At 47.2% G+C, this 21,446-nt stretch overlaps 2 protein-coding genes across 9 annotated transcripts in view; one reads left to right on the plus strand and one right to left on the minus strand.

Moving 5' to 3' along the window:
* LOC127915127 (uncharacterized) overlaps window positions 1-21,446 on the minus strand; it is a 1,101,500-nt gene that overhangs the window by 890,141 nt on the left and 189,913 nt on the right. The window lies entirely within an intron of this gene.
* arid1aa (AT rich interactive domain 1Aa (SWI-like)) lies at window positions 614-21,265 on the plus strand. 7 transcript variants are annotated; one of them, XM_035750432.2, is made up of 20 exons: window positions 614-1,846; window positions 5,380-5,598; window positions 5,742-6,347; window positions 6,542-6,649; window positions 7,389-7,629; window positions 7,944-8,033; window positions 8,367-8,540; window positions 9,375-9,720; window positions 12,111-12,256; window positions 12,760-12,866; window positions 13,120-13,335; window positions 13,593-13,797; window positions 14,798-14,927; window positions 15,100-15,287; window positions 15,379-15,538; window positions 15,763-15,888; window positions 16,115-16,232; window positions 16,390-17,257; window positions 17,449-17,579; window positions 18,038-21,265. In XM_035750432.2, exons 1-20 carry the CDS (start codon window positions 932-934, stop codon window positions 19,985-19,987), a joined length of 7,044 nt encoding a protein of 2,347 aa, XP_035606325.1. In that variant the 5' UTR covers window positions 614-931; the 3' UTR covers window positions 19,988-21,265. The 7 variants fall into 7 exon arrangements, with proteins under 7 accessions (XP_035606325.1, XP_035606322.1, XP_035606324.1 ...); XM_035750429.2 differs by having other exon boundaries at window positions 615-1,846; window positions 6,542-6,676; XM_035750431.2 differs by having other exon boundaries at window positions 616-1,846; window positions 6,542-6,676; window positions 16,115-16,211.

A 21,446-nucleotide genomic window follows, 5' to 3' on the forward strand; every position in this document is an offset into this window, starting at 1 on the left:
TGTGATGAGGTCGCCAGAATGAATGAGGAAGTGAAACAAAAAAATAAGGTAGTCACACAAATCTGGTCATGTTAGCATGTTCTAAATATCAAAACCAAGTTGGGGGCTAAAATTGATATTAGCTCAGAATTTTAGAGGGAACAATTTGCCAGAACGAGACTACTAATGCACCCTCACACGAATTCGTTACCCACCCCCTCTCGGTCTGTCTCTCTTTCCTAACAGCAGCCGCGCTAGCAGAAACACTCCTCTTGTGAGTGTGGGGGATGGGCAGTGAACACAGCTTTCTCAGCCGCCAACATTGAACTACACTGGCCAACCTTGACCTTGCCCTGAGAAGGAGGGGAATCACACTCATATCAATAGTTACTTAGAGTAAAATGTAAAACACATTTGTATTAACATTTTGGATCTTGTACTTTGAGTGTATCACCATTTGGCCTGTCGCATGTTGAATTGTTCAAAAACATTCGATAGAATGGAACGAAGCAACGATTAATGTTTTTAGAATCGTTGCATTTAAAACCCCAAAATCACTTTATGAATGCAACCACACTTGTGCCCTTATGCAATGTAAAAATCCGAACGAATCCACTCCGTGTTCCCACCTAGCTCCAATCCGTACTTTACTTCTGTCTGTACGGCTTAGTAAAATGGCTGTATCTCGCGGAGCCTCGTGCTGGTTCGCTCCGTTCCTTGCCTGTATTCTCGCTCACTAATAGAACCCCCGGAATATATGTATGTTTATGCATCCTTGAGGTTTATTATTACGTGTCCAGTTATTTTCACATCGGAATCAGGAGACAAAACCGGATTCGGTCCGGAGAAAGGGGTGGGAATGAGTCGGGACAAGGATAAATGGTTATAAACAAGTATTTATATTCAATGCTAGCGTTTGATTGTGACTGACTCGCGGAGAGAGGGGGGTATTATGGCCGCTCAGGTCGCCAGCGCCGCCACTCTCAACACAAGCCCGCCTTCCGAACTAAAGAAACCGGATCGAGACCCACATGAGGATTCTATACTGGGGGAAAAGCAGCAGGAAAACAAGCAACCGGGATTAGAGTGCGGATCTCCGGTCCAGGGGGATCTGCAGGACGGGGCCGATGTTGGAAATGCAGGGGGAGGAGGGGAACCTGAGATGAAGAACGGGAACGGGAACCCTTCCAGGACTAATAATAATCAGAATGATTCCATCGGATCCGAGGGGAATAACCATCCCGGGATGGTACACCACCATGGGTCTGGTTTTCCTCCACCTTCTTATGGATACAGTCAACACTACGGCCGGGCCCCTTTTCATCAACATGGCGGACAACAAAGCCCTGGCATGGCAGCTGCTGCAGGTCCAGCCGTGCCGTCGAGTAATATGATGGACCCATATCAACCCAATTCGCACGAACATGGCTTTTCTAACCACCAGTTTAACAATTACAATCCATTCCCGAACAGAACTCCCTATTCTGGCCAAGGATACGGCATGAACCCCTCACGTAATACCCAGGCTCCGGCAGCTGGGGGACAGCCAGCTAACGTTAAGCAGCAACCAGCAGGAGGACCCACAGCAATGGCTGCATCTTACAACAACCAGAGATATAATATGGGGAATCCACAGCCAACGTCTACCCCAACCCTCAACCAGCTCCTAACCTCTCCAAGCTCCACTCGTATATATCCAAATTACCCCTCTAGTGAATATAGTAATCAGGAAGGCGCTAGTAAGGGACCAACAGACACGGGCAGTAGCGGTCAGTATGGAGGGGGGAGTCCGGGTTGGCAACAAAGGACCCATCATCCGCCGCCTATGAGCCCTGGAAGTACAGGGCAACCCCTAGGTAGAAGCCAGGTAAAGGCCCATGTTCCACCGAATCTTTATTGCTGTACATTTGGTGTAATCTTATGTATGTAGTTCATAAACGTAGCAGGCCAGCCATTGTTGCTAGCCAGTTCGCTTGCAAAGACACTCTAAAATGGCTGCCTCTCGTTTTTCCAACACCACCTCATTAAACAGTATTTATTTAGTTGGTATGAAATGTATCACTTGCAGGCAACTGTTCTTCGGTAATCCTCCTTATGAAATCGAACTTCGAACGTTCAGAAAATGGAGGCCCGAATCTCGAAAGAGGTGAAAAAAGCTCTAAAGGCCTATATTCATGACACTGACTTGTTTCTCGGCAGGGCGGTATATAACGTAATTAAAGTTATTCCATAATATGGGTATTTATTATAGTTTGTACTGGTAACGTCAGTCGTTTCGGATTACAATTTAATTCTTATGAATAGACTATACATTTTTATGTCGGCAAGTCTGTTTCGATCATTATGGAAATTGTGAAGGAAATGCACAACACTTGCAAGCCCAGACCACTAATGTTGTCTAGACTCAAGTGTTCGTGTGTGTTTGAAAGTTATTTGAAGTGGACTGCACACGTAACTAAATGATGCTACATGTTAATCAACACACTGGCCTATTAATTTATGAAACCGTGTCATTTGGTGTCTCTGTTGCCAGGAACTGCTTCCCCCACCGCATTCTGCTTGTAAACATTGGCCTAGTGATTTGTGTGACTGACTGCCGATTGCTTTTCACTGGGATTTGAATTGTGGAGGTAAAAATCCTGCTGTCAAACCCAGTTGACAGTTGGTCTTGGTTTGACATGCTAGCTGAGATCTGATTGGCTCCTCACCCTGTGCTCTTGGCCATTTATAATTGCATATGCTGTAAAGCAACAACAGTTCCTGATAAGTGCACACCTCCACATTGCACAAATCCATGATTGCTCATACTCATACAGATTTTTGGCAATTTCTCTAAATTACTATTTTGCAATCATCTGTTTCCCACACCTATGACATGCCTGTTTGCACTCTTCCATATGCATTCTATAATAAGGAGAGATGTTCAGATATTGGCCCATTGACCAAGTTATTCACGTTTAACCTTTGTCAATCCAGTTTGATATTGTGTGCCACTGTTTTCATGTTATTTTATTTTTACATTGTATAGCCTAACCCATACCTGTTGAATTACTATATTCATTAACAACCACAACCAACATTGCAAATAGAAGAGTTTGCGGAACTCTGTAGCCTACATGTATAAGTACGGAACCGTATTTGCACCATCCTATAAAGAAAGGCAGATGAAAATGGCCATAGTATCTTTACCCTCATTGTTAAGCTATCTTATTTTGGATCAAAGTAAAATGACGAGGTAAATCACCAAGTTAATTTATTATACTGTCATTTTAAATCGTTTTTGTATCTGCACCATGCATTTATAAGCTACACATCTGAAACTAAGCCATTTTTTTTAGTGGTTGAGACGTGTACAGTAAATGCAACATGATCAATCCATCACAAATAATCCAGATCACAAAAATGTAAACATTTATCACAATAACAATTTGAAGGACCATAAGACCATGTGGGTGTGATATGAATTTGAAATAAAGACATTGTCAAATCATGTTAATTTAGCAAGTTCAGTTTGCACAGACTATTTTGACAGGGTTTTTCACATTTGGAAGCAACTGAATTTGACCCATGCAGGCCAGGGTTTCCCAAACTCGGTCCTGGGGCACCCCTGTGTGCACGTTTTAGCCCTTGCACTACACAGCTGATTTCAAATAATCAGCTTGATGGTGAGTTGATTATTTGAATCAGCTGTGTAGAGCTTGGGCAAAAACCAAAATGTCCATCCGGGGGGGACCAAGTTTGGGAAACCCTTATGTAGGCTACAACAAGAACTTGCTGCATTACCTGAGAATACAATCTGGAGCAATCATATTTGGGCGTGATCACTGTAAATATAATGGAAAGCTGAAATCTGCTCTGACGACCTATCTACCCAAGAATATCGCCCAGACCTAACCAACTGTCATGAAATGTATGTACATGCTTCGAGACTACAGTGTGGCCTATGTGATGTATGCCCAGCTGTCTTTGCTTACATGCCATAGCTCACTAGCATATTAAAGCAGTAATACTCATGCACCTTTACCTTCCCCTAACAAACTTCTACCTGACAATGTTTTGTTCATCAATAGGATCTTTGTTACATTGGTGATGGTAATGCGTACCAATGTTAACGTGTTAGGGAGACATCATCCACTATGTCCCATTTGATGGGTTCATCTATCAATGACATACAGATGTATTTCTGAGGCAAGGTTAGGTCTACATCCTGTGGCATTGCTGTATGTTGACCCTGCATAGCGAGGTGAACATGAGCCCTGTGTGTGTGAGACATGAGTAGCTGCTGTATCTCATGTGCCACTCTGTCTCTCTGTGTGTGACTAAGAATTCCTTCTAACCTCCCTTGGCCAATCACAGAGACAGTCCAGTCGCCTCTCCCCCACCTAGGGAGTCTCCACTCTGTCTTATGCAGATTAGCCATGTGCTGCTTTTATTTATTTCAATTAATTATCTGGAAGCTGGGAAATGTCAAGAAAGGATTTTTGCCCTTCATTTCTAAAGGCCTTTGTTTAGCAGTGACGTGCCAGAGCTGTCTCAAGTCTCAGAGCAGTGTGCATTGACAAGGGTACAGATAAAGAAACAAAGCCCATAAGAATCCACTGTGGTAAATTTAATGCTCATGTTTTCATTAGCTTGTCCAGTTGTTATTAACGTTATCGACATGGAATATTTTGACAACCCTTGTTTAGGTTGTTTTAAGTTGAGGAAGATAAACTGTTAGGCCTAAAGTTTAGCGATTTACATAGAGTGAAATTATAATATTGAGATGGTGGCTGAGAGATTTAAGAACTTTAACCATTGAGAGGATACCTTACTCATAGTTAGTTGTGTTTACATCATAACACAGTATATTGAGTAGGCTACTTCTCCTTCCATTTATGATGTCATTCATTCAGAGCCAGAATTGCCCCCCCCCCAGAAGGGAAGCTGGCTTGCAAGCCATACAGGACCACAGCTGGGATGTGTTTAAGATTGGGCAGACTGCCCTCCATTTGAGATGAGAGAGATATTTATTTATAGCTCTGACTTCTGTAAATATGGCACAAAAAAGGTAAAAGTCAGGTTAATGACCGTGGGAAATGTGAAGGGGAAAAAAACTCCTCCTTCCCTTTGCACTAGTAATGGACTTCCCCTTTGTCATGTTTTTATTGTTTGTGCCTATCTGGATGAGAAAATGCATACATATAGCTCCTGCTGTGTTGGGAAGCTTGAAATGTGTGAGTTGGCTTGCATGTGAGACCCCTGCTAGATAATTAAAGTGCCTATAAACTATAGTATAGTCATCTGCCTGTATCTAAGTCTTTTGTGATCTATGGTACATCCGGTCAACCGCACTTCTCAGTATTTTTTTAATAGTGTTCATGTCATGCAATGTATTTCATCTTTGTTTCTGCTCCACAGCCCCCAGGTGCAATGGATCCGATGGCTAAGTTGAGAGGCCAGCCGTACGGAGGGGGCAGTCCATACTCCCAACAACCTGGACAGGGGCCACCCCCAGGAGCCCAGCAGGGTCACGCATACCCGGGCCAAGGCTACGGTCCCCTTGGCTCCCAGAGATACCCGGTGGTCATGCAGGGCCGCACCCCTGGGGCTATGGGGGGCATGCAGTACGGGCAGCAGGTCAGTGGTGTCATAAAGCTGAATTATTCCTACATTCTCTCACACCGGAATCGGCCCTCCTCTTCACACACTACTATATGGCTTGCTTGTCATATGCCTAATCTTTTTCTTGTTTTCTAACTTTCGTCTGTATTTGTGTATAGATGCCGTCTTATGGGCAGCAGGGACCAGGAGGCTATGGGCCTCAGGGCCAAGGGCCCTACTACAGCCAACAGGGCCAGGCTTTACACCCAGGCCAGCAGCAAGGGCCCTACCCCCAGGCACCTCTGGGACAGCAGGGTGGTCAGACACCCTACCCTCAGCAGTCCCACCCTCCCCAGACGTCAGCCTCACATGCCCAGGGTGGGCCGCCCTATCCGCAGCCCCACATGCCCCCCCAGTCCCAGGGCCCGCAGCCAGTTCCATCCCAAGGGCCCCCGCAGTCTCAGACGCCCTACTCCCAGGGCCCAGCCCAGGCTCAGTCTGGTCAGCCTCCTTACCCCCAGCAGCAGGGGCCTCCCAGCCAGCCTCCACAGCAGGCCAGCTCCCAGGTCCCAGCAGGGTCACAGCCCCAGCTCAGCTATCCACCCACGCAGGGCCCACAGCAGCTCCCCACACAGCAGCAGCAGCAACCCCAGACACCCTCTCAACCCCCTCAGCAACCACCAGGTCACAGCCAGCATCCACAGGGCCAGCCTGCATCCTACTCCCAGAATCCTCCACAGCAACAGCAGTCACCTTACCAACGCTTCCCTCCTCCACCACAGCAGGTACAACTGAGTTTGGTGTGTATGTGTGCGCTCAATTGATGTTTTATAATTGAGGTACCTTTGATATCGTCATTGAACGTGAAGTACCAGTTGCCATACTTGCTCACCAGATGGAAGGCATTGGTATTGTCACTGTACATTCTCATGTGTATGTGAATGCCCTTCAATACTGATGGTCTCGTTCTCTCCCCCAGGAGATATCCCAGGACTCATTCAGTTCCCAGTCTAGCGCCCCTCCCTCCAACCAGCCCAAAAGTGTCTCGGAGGACGTCAGCATGCAAGGCCAGCCGTCCAGCCTACCGGTGAGTCCTCACCCAACCTGTGCAAAGGTATACTATACATCTATAAATCATTATTACATTGTTCTAAAATCATAATGCATTGAAACATGTTTGCATGATTCCGTGTGACCCATTTTAGACTTAACATAGTAAAACCGTTGTGTGTGTTGTGGTTAATTAATGCTACCCCTGTTTATTGTATATATCATTTGAGTGTGTGTGTCTGTAGATGTCATTGGGCATGCGTAGAGTGTTTTGTGGACTTGCAGAAATGTTGTCTGTGAGATGAATATTAGTAAATTTGAGCAGAGCTCCGGCCTGGATAAAACGAGAGCAAAAGTGATGGCGCACACGCCTAGCGTGTGTGTGAGAGAGCGTATATCAGATTCACATGGCAGAGTTACGGCACGCTGAGTCGGCACACGTCCATTGTAACCATGACAACCCCCTGCTCTAATATGCCCTCTCTTTTCCTCGACAAGATCAATAACGACAACTGTGTGTGTGTCACATGTCTCCAAACCTAATAAAGTGTGCTGTCATGCTTTCTAAAACGGAGGAGATTAAATTGTGCTTGCATCCTGTATGTGCTCCTGCTAGTTGACAGAGCTACAGGAAATACATGGAGTCGTTATCAAGACGTCTCACTGCTAACTGTACAGTCAGCTAATAGCTGTCGTGTCGATTCCATCAGGCTGGCATACTTCCACAGTGTCTCCTCACCATAGGCCTCGCTGTCTCCTGTCTTGTGTGTCTGCAGGATCTCTCAGGCTCCATTGATGACCTACCCACGGGCACGGATGGCGCTCTGAGTCCTGGCGTGAGCACTTCAGGTGTGTCAAGCAGCCAGGGCGAGCAGAGCAACCTGGCCCAGTCGCCTTTCTCGCCCCACACCTCTCCCCACCTGCCAGGCATCCGAGGGCCCTCACCGTCACCCGCCGGCTCCCCCGCCAGTGCCACAACCTCCCGCACGGGGCCCCTCTCACCCGTCACAATGCCAGGTGAACACATGTACACGAGTGCGCACACATACATGGGTTTTACTGACATGTACTAGGACACATGCCATTTGTTATACATATACACGATGACAACAAAATGAACATAGATTGAAACAATGGAGCTACTGCAGCCAAACACCTTTTAAAACTGTATGATGCTTGGCTAGCAGTAGCTCCACTGTTTCAATCTATGGGCATTTTGTTGGATTAACAATATTTAAGGGACACTTAAGTTAACTAAGTAGTGACATTAGTGGGCTTGTTCCTACTTAGACTTGTTATTTACCTACTGAGACAACCCTTCTGTTGTTTAGGGACCCAGATGCCCCCTAGACCATCGAGTGTGCAGTCTGACGGGAGTCTGCACCCCGCCATGAGCCAGTCTCCCATGGCCCAGGAGAGAGGTGAGTTCACCCTGACTGAGAATCCCCTCACACAGTACTACCCCGCTCTGCAGGGACCACTGACAGTGTGCTGTTTTAAAGAAACTTTGGTTGCACTTTATTTTATGGTACCACTGGCATTTACCTGGTACTTAATTGAAAATTGTGTTGTAAACATGGGTACTTTCTGGTACTTCAAATAATATTACATGTAATTGCCATTTTACCATGTACCCTTCTAAGTAAATACTGGCTAATTTCTGTACCAAAGCCCTCTGATGTGTTTTATGTGAGATTTCCAGTGTTTTGTTGGAAGATTAACATCTCTTTCACTCTCTTTTCTGACCCTGCCAGGGTTCGTACAGAGAAACCCCCAGATGCCCCCATACGGTTCACCACAGTCTGCCTCTCCCCTGTCACCCCGACAGTCCTCTGGAGGCCAGATGCACCCTGGGATGGGACCTTATCAGCAGCAGAACAACTCCATGGGGGGCTATGGACCTCAGGGTGGGCAGTATGGCCCACAAGGTAAGTTCTGTGGGTTACACTGTGCAACAAAGGAGAGGGGCTGGTGGCAATTAGTTAAAGGATCCTTTGGTTTAGTTTTGCTTAAATATGTTAAAATGTCAAAATTTGAAACACTTGAAAAAGAACAACTCAGTTGATATACCAAATAGACTTTTAATCATTTTAATCTTTAACATTTTGGTTATCCTCTGACTGCCAATATATAAATGCATCCCACTTAATTATCTCACTATCCTTTGAAGTTGCTTCTTGTTTGTTCCCCCAGCCAAATCCATGGAATATGATTTTTGCCTCATAGGAATTCCATCCTATCAGCTCATCCCTCCCTCTTTGAGCCTAGTGCAGCTATTTTTAGCCATGGAGAACAGTCAGCTGACATAGCAGAGCCCCCCCTGTCAGTAGAGCTGCCACTGTGATGGCAGGCTCATTAGCTCAGTGTGCACAGCGCCACTGCCAGCTCAGTATAGTGCCTTGCACAACTTCAACAGACATTAGCAGTCTCTCAGGCTCCATCGTATCATTACGTTTAGGGGGGATTCTGACTTAGAGGCGTTCAGTCATAATCCCACAGATGGTAGCTTCGTACCATTGGCTCCTCAGCCAAGCACATACACCAAATGTCTGAACCTGCGGTTCCTCTCGTACTGAGCAGGATTACTATTGCAACAACACATCATCAGTAGGGTACACCTTTCACAATAGAACCCCAAGTAGGTTAAATATTTAGTTTGTTGTTTTGCACTTATAACTAGTCTTCCCAATGTCATCTGAGCAGTGTTTATTTATTTTTTTGAACACATTTTTTACACACAGTTTTTGTTAATTCTATTACAGGTTACCCCCGGCAACCTGGATACAACAACATGCCCAATGCCAACTACCCTGGCCCTGGCATGGGCAACCCCATGAACCCTGGCCCTGGCATGGGCAAACCCATAAACACCATGTCTGGGCAAGGGGGGCTGCCGTACGCAGGCATCCCCCCTGGTAGAATGCCTGCGGGCCAGATGGGAGTGCGTCCCTATGGCCCTAACATGGGGCCCAACATGCCACCCAATATGAGTAACATGCCACCTCAGGTGGGCTCAGGGATGTGCCCTCCCCCCGGCCTCAACCGGAAGGCCCAGGAGGCTGCAGCTGTAGTCATGCAACACGCTGCTACCAACTCCATACACAGCAGGTACACTATACTCTTTACTAACCCATATTACACATGTATGGTGCATTTGGAAAGTATTCAGACCCCTTGACTTCTTCCACACTTTGTTATGTTACAGCCTTACATGCTGACCAGACCAGCTGTTGATTTTGTCCAGCCACAGTAGATGCGATCAGCAGGTTGAAAATCAAAACAAACTCTGAACCAACAATATTAATTTGGAGACAGGTCGAAAGCATTGAACATTTAAGGCAATTTAGCTAGCTACCTTGCTCTTGCTTGCTCATTTGTCCTGGGATATAAAACATTGGGTTGTTATTTTACCTGAAATGCACAAGGTCCTACTCCGACAATTAATCCACAGATAAAACGGTAAACCAAATTATTTTTTTGTAGTCATTTCTCCTCCTTCAGGCGTCTTCTTTGGACTTTATATGGCGGATGGCAATCAACTTTAAGGTGCATTACCACTACCAATTGGACAGGAGTGTGGACCTCAGTTTATCTTTCTTTCTTTCTATTATATTATTATTATTATCTTTCAATCACCCATGTGGGTATATGCTCCTACAAACCAATGAGGAGATGGGAGAGGCAGGGCATCAAGCGTCACAAATAGAACTAAGTTCTATTTTAGCGTCTGGCTACGCGTACGCTCGTTGATGCGCAATAGCGTGGATGCAACGATTGAATAACATGTATATATATGTACATTTATTTTGCGACGCGGGCGGTGTGGTCAGCATGTTACTCTAAAATGGGTTAAATTGTTATTTTCCCTTCATCAATCTACACACAATACCCCATAATGACAAAGCAAAAACTGTTTTTATTTTAGAAATGTTTGCAAATTTATTACAAGAACTGAAATATAACATTTACATAAGTATTCAAACCCTTTACTTAGTACTTTGTTAAAGCCCCTTTTGCAGCGTTTACAGCCTCGAGTCTTCTTGGGTATGACGCTACAAGCTTGGCACCTGTATTTGGGGACTTTCTCCATTCTTCTCTGCAGATCCTCTCAAGCTCTGTCAGGTTGGATGGGGAGCGTCGCTGCACAGCTATTTTCAGGTTTCACCAGAGATGTTCGTCCGGGCTCTGGCTGAGCCACTCAAGGACATTCAGAGACCTGTCCTGAAGCCACGCCTGCTTTGTCTTGGCTGTGTGCTTAGGGTCATTGTCCTGTTGGAAGATGAACCTTTGTTTGAGGTCCTGAGTGCTCTGGAGAACGTTTTCATCAAGGATCTATCTGTACTTTGCTCCGTTCATCTTTCCCTTGATCCTGACTTGCCTCCCAGTCCCTGCCGCTGAAAAATGTTCCCACAGCATTGATTCTTCCACCACCATGCTTCCCCGTGGTGATGATGCAAGGTTTCTTCCAGACGTGGCGCTTGGCATTCAGGCCAAAGAGTTTAATCTTGGTTTCATCAGACCAGAGAATCTTGTTTCTCATGGTCTGAGAGTCTTTTAGGTGCATTTTGGCAAACTCCAAGAGGGCTCTCGTGCTTTTTACTGAGAAGTGTCTTCTGTCTGGCCACTGTACCATAAAGGCCTGATTGGTGGAGTGCTGCAGAGATGGTTGTCCTTCTGGAAATCTTAAACCCTATCAGAGTGACCATTGGGTTCTTGGTCACCTCCTTGACCAAGGCCATTCTCCCCCGATTGTTCAGTTTGACCAGGCTGCAAGCTCTAGGAATAGTCTTGGTGGTTCCAAACTTCTTTAATTTAAGAATTATGGAGGCCACTGTGTTCTCGGGGACCTTAAATGCTGCAGACTTTTTTTGGTACCCTTCACCAGATCTGTGCCTCGACACAATCCTGTCTCAGAGCTCTATCGACAATTAGTTCGACCTCATGGCTTGGTTTTTGCTTTGACATGCACTGTGGGACCTTATATTTAAATCATTGTTAATGTGTTGCGAATGCCTTATCTGGTCCTAACTAGTAGATTTTCCTCTACTTTGAAGGTCCAGTGAAAGCAGTGAGAGGAGTGATTAGAGCAACAGGAAATAAACAAAGGAGAGAGCAGATGAGATGAGGACAGACTTACTGAGAGGTAGACAGGCAGAGGCAGAAGAGATATCCAGCACCTGTCACTACGAGGAATACCTGGCTCTCACATTACATCCAAACATGAAATGCATTGGAGAATTCAGATGCAGGTTCAGCATATTTTCCCTCTCTTTAGTCTTCACAGGTGTACAAAGTCACTAGACATTTTCATATCAAGAACTCAAACAATTCCCCCTTGCAATGGCACTCATAACTCACTCTTTTTTATTTATTGATATTGTTGCATAACTGATTGATTGTTTTTCAGCATAAGATATTAATTTCTCAGCAGGAGAGGAATATTTTTCACTTTGATATCATGCTACATGCTAAAAGTATGGTTGTCCCTCATTGTTCAGGATGCCTGGCTACCCCAACATGTCCCCTGGCATGATGGGCTCTGGCGCCCCCTATGGCCCTCCCATGAACAACATGCCTGGCATGATGAACACGCAGGGCGGCCCACCTTTCCCTATGGGGCCCAACTTGGCCAATAACTCCAGTGGTGAGTACTGTAGTCCAATACTGTTGCTCCATGGTGCCCCGGGTATTTCTGATATGGCAGGATGACTTTGGTTGGGACGGTGGTCAGTGGAATAGGTTTGCATTGGGGTGGCTAGTAAGTAAGGCCTGATGCAATTTGTCTGCAGTGTTTTTACAATATACTTTTTTCCCATCTGAAAGTTCTAGCATAGACGGATAGTGCGGTAGCTAAGTATGAGTTTTCCAATCCAAATATTGTTTTAGTGCAGTGGTTTTTAATCTAAGTCACACTTCAGGAAGGTTTTGCATTGGTTTCACCAGAGCACTTCCAATCCTGTTTGAAGGTAACGTTGGTCAATGAACAATGGCCGCAGTATGAATAAGTTCTACAGGGGAAACTTTGTTGTTCGTCTGTATTCCTCTGAAATTAGAATACAAAAAAATGTTTGGTATATGTCCTGATCCCGAGAATTGTTGTTCAAAAGCCGAACAGTGCTCAACCCCACAATGTACCCATGTACCTAGGTTTGGCCCCCAGTCCAGAGTTTGGTATGGATGGGAAAATGAACCAGGGCCAGAAGATGAACAACAAAGTGGACGGAACACCGAAAGCAGAACCGACTAAATCCAAGGTGATAAGATAATGGCTTTGTCTGTCCACTTGGGACAATTTTGTTTAAGGGCTTGTGTGTACGTTAAAAGAAACTATGTTATAAACCATATTGTTTGTAACACACGTGTTACGATCATACTTTTGACTTTATTCCATGGTTATTACAGTTGCCATTGAGCTAGCTACTAAAGTGAAATAAGACCAATGGGTTACCCAACCCTTTCCCTCATGACAGCTCTCTTGACGCCCTGTGTTCTCTTGACGCCTTGCAGAAGTCAAGCTCTTCCACGACGACCAACGAGAAGATCACGCGTCTGTATGAGCTGGGCCCCGAGCTGGAGAGGAAGATGTGGGTGGACCGCTATCTGGGCTTTATCGAGGAGAAAGCAATGGGCATGACCAATCTGCCTGCTGTTGGCCGCAAGCCCCTAGACCTCTTCAGACTCTACGTCTCGGTCAAGGAGATTGGAGGCTTCGCACAGGTCAGTGTAGGTTTGTGCTGTACTATGCATGCATACACTATAGTGTGTTTGATCTATGTGTTTCCCTATTGAGGTGCCCTCTTGACCAGGTTTCCCTTATAAGAGGTCTTCTGACCTCAATGGGAATTCCTGGATAAATATTGGTTCAATAAATAAGTTTAACACATGCACAAACACACCATGCACAATCTCTTGGTTCTTATTTGCTCCATCCCCCTTCTAGTCCCTGTTTTAATGTCCCGGTCTTCATGCTCTATGTCCAGGTGAACAAGAACAAGAAGTGGCGGGAGCTGTCCACCAACCTGAACGTTGGCACGTCGAGCAGCGCTGCCAGCTCCCTGAAGAAGCAGTACATCCAGTGTCTGTACGCCTTCGAGTGCAAGATCGAACGCGGGGAGGACCCCCCTCCTGAGATCATCACTGACAACAAGAAGGCCAACCAGGCCAAGGTCCAGCCACCCTCCCCAGGTCAGTGCCAGACGGTTATCCACACTATGCTGGGTCGTAATTATTAGGCATCAAACGGAAGAAAGCGGACTGAACCTGGTTGGGACTACCGGGTCTTGTCCAATATGAAAAGCTCATTTTCATTGCAAAACTTTTTTTTTTTGTTTTTTTTTTTTGTTGTTGCTTTGAACAAGGAGTCCCATTGAGACCAAGATCTCTTTCACAAGGGAGACCTGCATACACATCATTTACAAAATACATATTTTTGTAAAAAATAACAATCACATTCGTCAGCAAAGAGGTCCCCAATCAACATTTTGAACTGCCTGAGAGGCACCAGAACATCCAGTTGTAGGGAACTCTGTTCCATACATGGGGTGCAAAGAAAATAAAAGCAGAACTCTGAGGAGACTGAAGAGATTTCCAGAGTTAGCCATCCCGAGACCCGGTATGGTTAACTCATACTTATTATTCGTTATTAACAGTTAGGTACGGCGGGAGTTTTTGTTAGAGAACTTTATAAATAAAAAGAAAGCACTGAATCGACCTACTTGAATTCGATGAGGGCCAGCTGACTTTCTGGTGAAGAATGAACCTGATGCCATAATAAAATTAAGTGTCCTATGTTAAATGCATCTAACTGCTTTAATGAATTGGCAGCTGTATTCATATAGATAATGTTTCCACAGTCTAGTATCGGTAGAAATGTAAATTGAATGACCTGTATAATTAAGCAGTAAGGCCCGAGAAGGTGTGAATATATCACGGTCAAGGGCTATTTTTAGGCACAACGCAACGCGTAGCCTTAGTATATTGGCCATATCCCACAAACCCCCAAGGTGCCTTATTGATATTATAAACTGGTTTCCATTGTTATTTGACCAGTAAATAGTAATCATTGTCATACCTGTGGTATATGGTCTGCTATACCATGGCTTTCAGACAATCAGCATTCAGGGCTCAAACCACCCGATGAAAGTCAACTCTCTCTAACTGAAATTCCCCTCTTTTGTTCCGGTAGCTGGGTCAGGTTCTCTCCAGGGCCCTCAGACCCCCCAGTCCACCAGCAGCTCCATGGCCGAGGGCAGCGACCTCAAGCCCCCCACACCCGCCTCCACCCCACACCCCACCCAGATGCCACCCGGGGCCAGGTGAGTTGCAGCGCTTCAATCTCATCCTCTTTGAGATCATTTGCATTCAGGAGATTAAATTCTTCAATTGGAATTTTCATTTACTTATTGAATTTAAATGTAATTCACCCCAACTTTGCTATCCGCTTTGATAAACCCCTATTTACTCCCTAAACGTCCCTCTATCTTTTAGGAGCAATGTGGCGCTGCAGGACCCATTTGCTGACAGTAGTGACCCTGCTTTCCCCAGAAGGAACTCCATGACCCCTAACTCTGGCTACCAGTCTGGCATGAGCACCCCAGAGATGCCAGGTCGCATGGGTCCAGGGCCCTACGAGGGTCCAGGGCCTAACAAAGACCCCTTTGGTGCCATGCGGAAAGGTGCGTAGAAGAGGCTACAAGAAAGATCCCTGGAAACTGATGGTGCTGGGAAGTTGGGTCCCTTGCTGACGGAGTGTGTATTTCTTTCCAGTTGGGGAGCAGTTCTTGCCTGCCAGTCAGGGTCCTAACAGTGGGATGGCTGAACAGCAACAGTTTAACCGTGGGCCTCCTCCAGGTGCTATGGGGAACATGTCGATGGCTCAGAGACAACAGTACGGACCAGGACCTTACGGACAAGGCTACGAAAGGAGGTAAGACCCTACACATGCTTAGATTGTAGAAATAGAATTACTATAATGGACATCCACATTCAAGGCAATGTGTCTATGATTGGTGGACTGGAGGCCATAATGGAGTATAATTCTATTTCTATACATTCTATACCATCTTTGACTGCGAATAAGTCTGCTCATTTCCTTTTTTTAATGGAAATGATTCGTGCTAAGTGTAGTCAACCAAACTTGTTGTTTACCAGGCCAGAGCAGGGGATGGGCCCAGAGGGCAGTATGGGATCTGGTGCTCCGCAGCCAAACCTGATGCCTGTCAACTCCGACACGGGGATGTACTCGCCAAACCGCTACCCACCACAGCAGCAGCCACGGTAAGTTCACCGCCCAGCACCACTCTCTCTCAGGAGAGGTCTGGCACAAACTTGTGCAGACACCATGCACTGACTGTCTCAGCATTTATAGTCTTGCAATATTGTAAAGATTGGGTTGTTTTTCAGAGTGTTTATTGGCACACTAGCAGTATACTGTAGCAATATTAGGTACATAGGCACTCGGCTTATTTGGAATGTCTTGTTGATGTATTGTGGTTGTTTACAGGAATGATTCCTATGGTAATCAATATCCTGGCCATGGTACTCCCCCTGGTGGTTCCTATCCCAATCAACAGCCAGGAATGTACCCACAGCAACAACAGGTGATGGCTCTAACCCACTGTGTAAGCACTGAAAATCAAACTGTAATGTTGTAACCACTAGCCATGTGTTATTACCCCAAAAAGTAGTACTTACTGTATATAGATGAGTAATAGCCATCAATATTCATCTGATGCAATGTAATGACACCGCCTAACTAAGCGTATTTGCTCTATGCAGAACTACAAGCGTCCCGTGGAAGGGGGCTACCCACCAGCGAAGCGTCACGAGGGGGAGATGTACAGTGCCCCCTTCAGTGCAGGGCTGCAGCAGCAGCAACAACAACCGCAGCAGCAGCCAGGGGTGGCCTCTGCACCCCCTGCTGGCCAACCAGAGATGTACCAACCCCAGTACAGCAGCGGCTCCTTCACCGGCACTGACCGCCGCCTGCCTGGTCCCCAGGGCCAGTTCCCTTTCCCCTTCAACAGAGAGCGCATGCAGGCCGCTACGGGGCCCAACGCCCAGCCCTCCATGCCCCCACAGATTATGCAGCCAAGCCCTGACGGACCCCCGGGTGGCGTGTGGCAGGGCCGCGGGGAGATGAACTATCCCGGCAACTACCCCAACCGGCAGGGTGGCCCCCCAGGGGGCCCAGTCCAGGGACCTGGCCATCCCGGAATGAACCGCGGTTCGGAGGAAATGTCATCAGAGCAGCGCATGAACCACGAGGGCCAATGGGGGCCAGGTCAGATGGGCCCTCGGCAGCCCCCCTACGGCCCTGGAGGGACGGGCCCGCCCATGACCCGCACCCTACAGTCCAATTACCAATCCGCTCAGGCCATGCAGAACCACATTCCACAGGTGTCCAGTCCCTCCCCCATGCCCCGCGGGGGCCCCATGGAGAGCCGGACGTCACCCAGTAAATCTCCCTACATGCACAGTGGCATCAAGATGCAAAAGGCAGGGCCCCCGGTTCCTGCCTCTCACATAGTGCCCCAGTCTGTGCAGTCCCCACTGATCCGTAGAGACATGCCCTTTCCCCCAGGCTCAGTGGAGGCCACCCACCCCATCCTAAAACCACGCCGATGCCTCACAACGAAAGATATCGGTATGGCTATCACATCCCACAACTCCAACCACAATCAATGTTATTATACATGGATTATACAGTATTTAGGGATCACATTAGGATATTACAATGATAGGTTGCTTCGGCTCTCTATGAACTTGTTTGTATTGTGTGGTCCATCAGTACTGTGAAGGGTATCAGCTTGAGTTAAAATACTGTGTATCTCATAGGGACCCCAGAGGCTTGGAGGGTGATGATGTCCCTAAAGTCTGGCCTGTTGGCTGAGAGCACGTGGGCCCTCGACACCATCAACATCCTCCTGTATGACGACAACAGCATCTCCACCTTCAACCTCAATTCGGTGAGCTAACAAGACAGGTAGCCTAGCGAGGAGAGGTTTTGGCCAGTAACCAAAAGGTCGCAAGTTTGAATCCCGAGCCGACAAGGTGAAAAATCTGACTGTGCTTAAACCTAATTTTGCCAGACCCTAGATGTGACCCCACTCTCTGAAGGTGTCTTGGGGAGAGTCTGCTATACAAAACACATTAATACACATGTGCATGTGTAAATAGGACAAATATAAGCACCCACTAAATTATTATTACTACACTGGCCACAATGTGGGATAAAGGATTTAGTCAAAACCCTACATGGTAAACCTATCGAATCAGAACTGTAATATTTTCTGATTTAGGGCTTTTTATTTTTACATTTATCCTTTCACAAATGTATTAAATTTGATCTATTCCCAAACCCTTTTCCAGATGTTCTGTCATGCACATCATATCATACAATACAAACTATTGATCTTCTCCTCAGCTGCCTGGCCTGCTGGAGCTAGTGGTGGAGTACTTCCGGCGCTGCCTCATCGAGATCTTTGGGATCTTGCGCGAGTATGAGGTGGGCGATCCCGGCCAGAGGACTCTACTGGACCCTGACGCCCTGAAAAGAGACTGGAGCTGCATGGAAGATGAGGAACCAGGGGTGGAGGACATGAAGGTAGAAGGAGAGGATGAGGAGGATGAGGAGGAGGATGATGATGATGAGGAGGAGGAGGAGGAAGAAGAAGAGGTGGTGGTGCAGCGTTCAAAACAGCCGGCCGGGACGACAATTGATGGACAGGCTCAGGTGAAGCAAGAGGATGAGCAGGAGTCGTGCTCAGAATGGGACACTCTGAAAGAGAAGGATGCTGAAGATAAGGAGCAGAGCTGCTCTACCTTTGAGCAGCCCAGCTCTTCATCGGACCCCCCTGGCCTGGGCCCGGCTACCCCCCAGGAGAGACCCAAACAGGCTAGCAAGTTCGATAAGCTCCCCCTGAAGATGGTACGGAAGAAGGACCCGTTTCCAGCAGGCAGGGCAACCCAGAGAGGAAAAGTGCAGGAGTTTGACAGTGGGCTGCTCCACTGGAGTGCCGGCGGCGGAGACAGCACGGAACACATCCAGACCCACTTTGAGAGGAGGGAGGAATTCCTGGTCCCACGAGAACGAGTGCTGGTCGTCCCCACAGCCAAGAGGAAAAGGCCAGAACCAGAGAAGGCGGGGGACAAGGACAATGCTACCCCCACAGAGAAATACAAACAGAAGGGGGAGAGGGATCAGAGGCCCTCCCAGCCATCATCCACAGAAAAGGCCTCAACAACAACCGACGGTAAGGGGGGGAAGTCCGAGCACTCGGACGCTGAGACAGAGGAAATGTCACAGTCCGAAGAGCCCCAGAGCCAGCAGGAGCACGACAAATCGAGCGGACCCACTCGTCAGCAAGTCCCCCAGCGTGTGGTGGAGGACGAGCCTCACAGCAAGGATGAGGGCCCACTGGTTACACTGGCCAACTGGCAGGATGCTCTGGCCCGCCGCTGTGTCTGCGTCTCCAACATCGTGCGCAGCCTCTCCTTCGTGCCTGGCAACGACCAGGAGATGTCCAAACACCCTGGCCTCATGCTGCTGCTCGGTCGCCTAGTGCTGCTGCACCACCGCCACCCTGAGAGGAAACAGGCCCCTCTCACCTACGAGAAGGAGGAGGAGTCTGATGACTGTCTTGGCCAGAGGGACGAATGGTGGTGGGACTGCCTGTCGCTGTTGAGGGAGAACTGCCTGGTCACTCTGGCCAACATCTCTGGCCAGCTGGACCTCTCCATCTACCCCGAGAGCATCTGCCTTCCTCTGCTGGACGGCCTCCTCCACTGGGCTGTGTGCCCCTCGGCTGAGGCCCAGGACCCCTTCCCCACGTTGGGGCCACACAGCGCAATGTCCCCCCAGAGACTGGTCTTGGAGACCCTCAGCAAGTTGAGCATCCAAGACAACAATGTGGACCTGGTCCTGGCCACGCCGCCGTTGGGTCGTTTAGAGAAGCTGTATGGGTCCTTGGTGCGGCTGGTTGGGGAGAGAAAGGTGGCCGTCTGCAGGGAGATGTCGGTGGTGTTGTTGGCCAACCTGGCCCAGGGAGACAGCATGGCAGCGCGCGCCATTGCTGTGCAGAAGGGAAGCGTGGGAAACCTCCTGGGCTTCTTGGAGGACAGCCTGGCAGCCACCCAGCTACAGCAGAGCCAGAGCTCTCTGCTGCACCTGCAGGGGATGCACTTCGAGCCCACCAGTAATGACATGATGCGGCGGGCGGCCCGGGCCCTGCACGCCTTTGCCAAGGTGGAGGAGAACCACTCAGAGTTCACACTCTACGAGTCACGCCTCCTCGACCTCTCCGTGTCACCTCTCATGAACTCTGTGGTGTCTCACGTCATCTGCGATGTACTCTTTCTGATTGGCCAGTCATGACAGCTGTAGGGAGCTTTGGCTCCACCTCCTCTTGGTTTCTTCCCCCCTCACCCCTTGGTTACAACATGGCTTGTATGTGTGTAGGGGGAAGGGAAAGTTCAAGTGACTGTTTTTAATTTATGCAAACCCTTCAGATTCCACTGTCTGAGCCCCCTTTCGCTGTTCTCACTCAAGGAGAAGGGATGTCACAAAGCTACACTGGTGGATTTACAAACCAGACACTCCACAAACTGTCACAACTTGTAACATTAATGCCAACTAGATGACAGAGTGGAGAACCTGGGTTTGGGAGTGTTCCACATGTTGTTGTTTTTTTTTTGGGGGGGGTGGTTGTATTTTTAATAAAGATAAATAGCTGAAAAACAAACTGTAACCAAAGTTGCTGTCTCGTTTACAGGAAATTTGGGGATAATGTGTGCCCTTGTGCGCCCCTCGAGAGCACAGTGAGTGAGTGAGTCAGACTGGTTCATGTTTGGAGGTAATGCAGACTGAGGAACAGCCTGATCTGATGGCATAGTTGCTGTAATTGGATGCTTACCAGTCAGCCTACCTACCACTCAGTAGGCTGTTGAGACACCTTCGCTGGGGAGGCCTGTGCAGTAGATTGTAGGGCATTTTCTCTACCGTACTGCTCGAGTGTCAGGCATTCTGTAAAAAAGTTTCATACAGAAAAACGTTGCCAATGCAGCTCTACTAGAGTTAAAAGGTCATTTTAGTTTTGACGTTAAAAGCTAAAAAGGCTTTCCCCAAAGTACCGAGAACCTACTACAACACCCTTACCTCCTCTCTTTAGCCCTTGATTGTATGAATTTACCCTTGTAAAATAAATCACCTCTTAGGATTGGTTTTCAACTTCAGATGCAGCTTTGCTGTGGTGTATATATATGATATTGTACATTACACTTCCTTTCTGTGTCTGTCTCTGTGTCACTATTCCCACTCATTTTGTTGATGAGGAATGGAAGGTGACCCATGAGTTTGGTTCCTGTCATCCAGTCCCTGCTGATAGATCCTCTCACTCCATGGCTCCTTAGTACGGCAGACTCGGATCAAATTTGTTATCTCCTCCTGGTACAACAAAAAAACTAGATGAAGAAACACACTTGACAATTCATTTCTCCAGGATTCTGCATATTTGTATTTCAAACTATGTAGCTAAAAACATGTAAATTCCTCCTTTTCCTTTTTTGGCTCAATTAATATCATTCAGTATGAAATCTTTATACTATATGTTCCACGTGGTAAGAATAAATGTACATTAAATCTTCATAAAATGTTTGGTTTTGTTCCGTTGGACTTGGTGTCTTTCTCAGATGTACAATTTATTAAAAAGCAGTTTGTCTTTCACAATTTTTCTACAATCCCTGGCCCTGTGAAAGTACTGGGTGTGCATGTTTTATTTTATTTTTTAGCCCAGTACTAGAACATTTGATTTAACTAATAGTCAAGCTTGATAAAC

This window comes from Oncorhynchus keta, chromosome 34 (genome assembly GCF_023373465.1).
Source record: "Oncorhynchus keta strain PuntledgeMale-10-30-2019 chromosome 34, Oket_V2, whole genome shotgun sequence".
Classification (NCBI taxonomy): domain Eukaryota; kingdom Metazoa; phylum Chordata; class Actinopteri; order Salmoniformes; family Salmonidae; genus Oncorhynchus; species Oncorhynchus keta.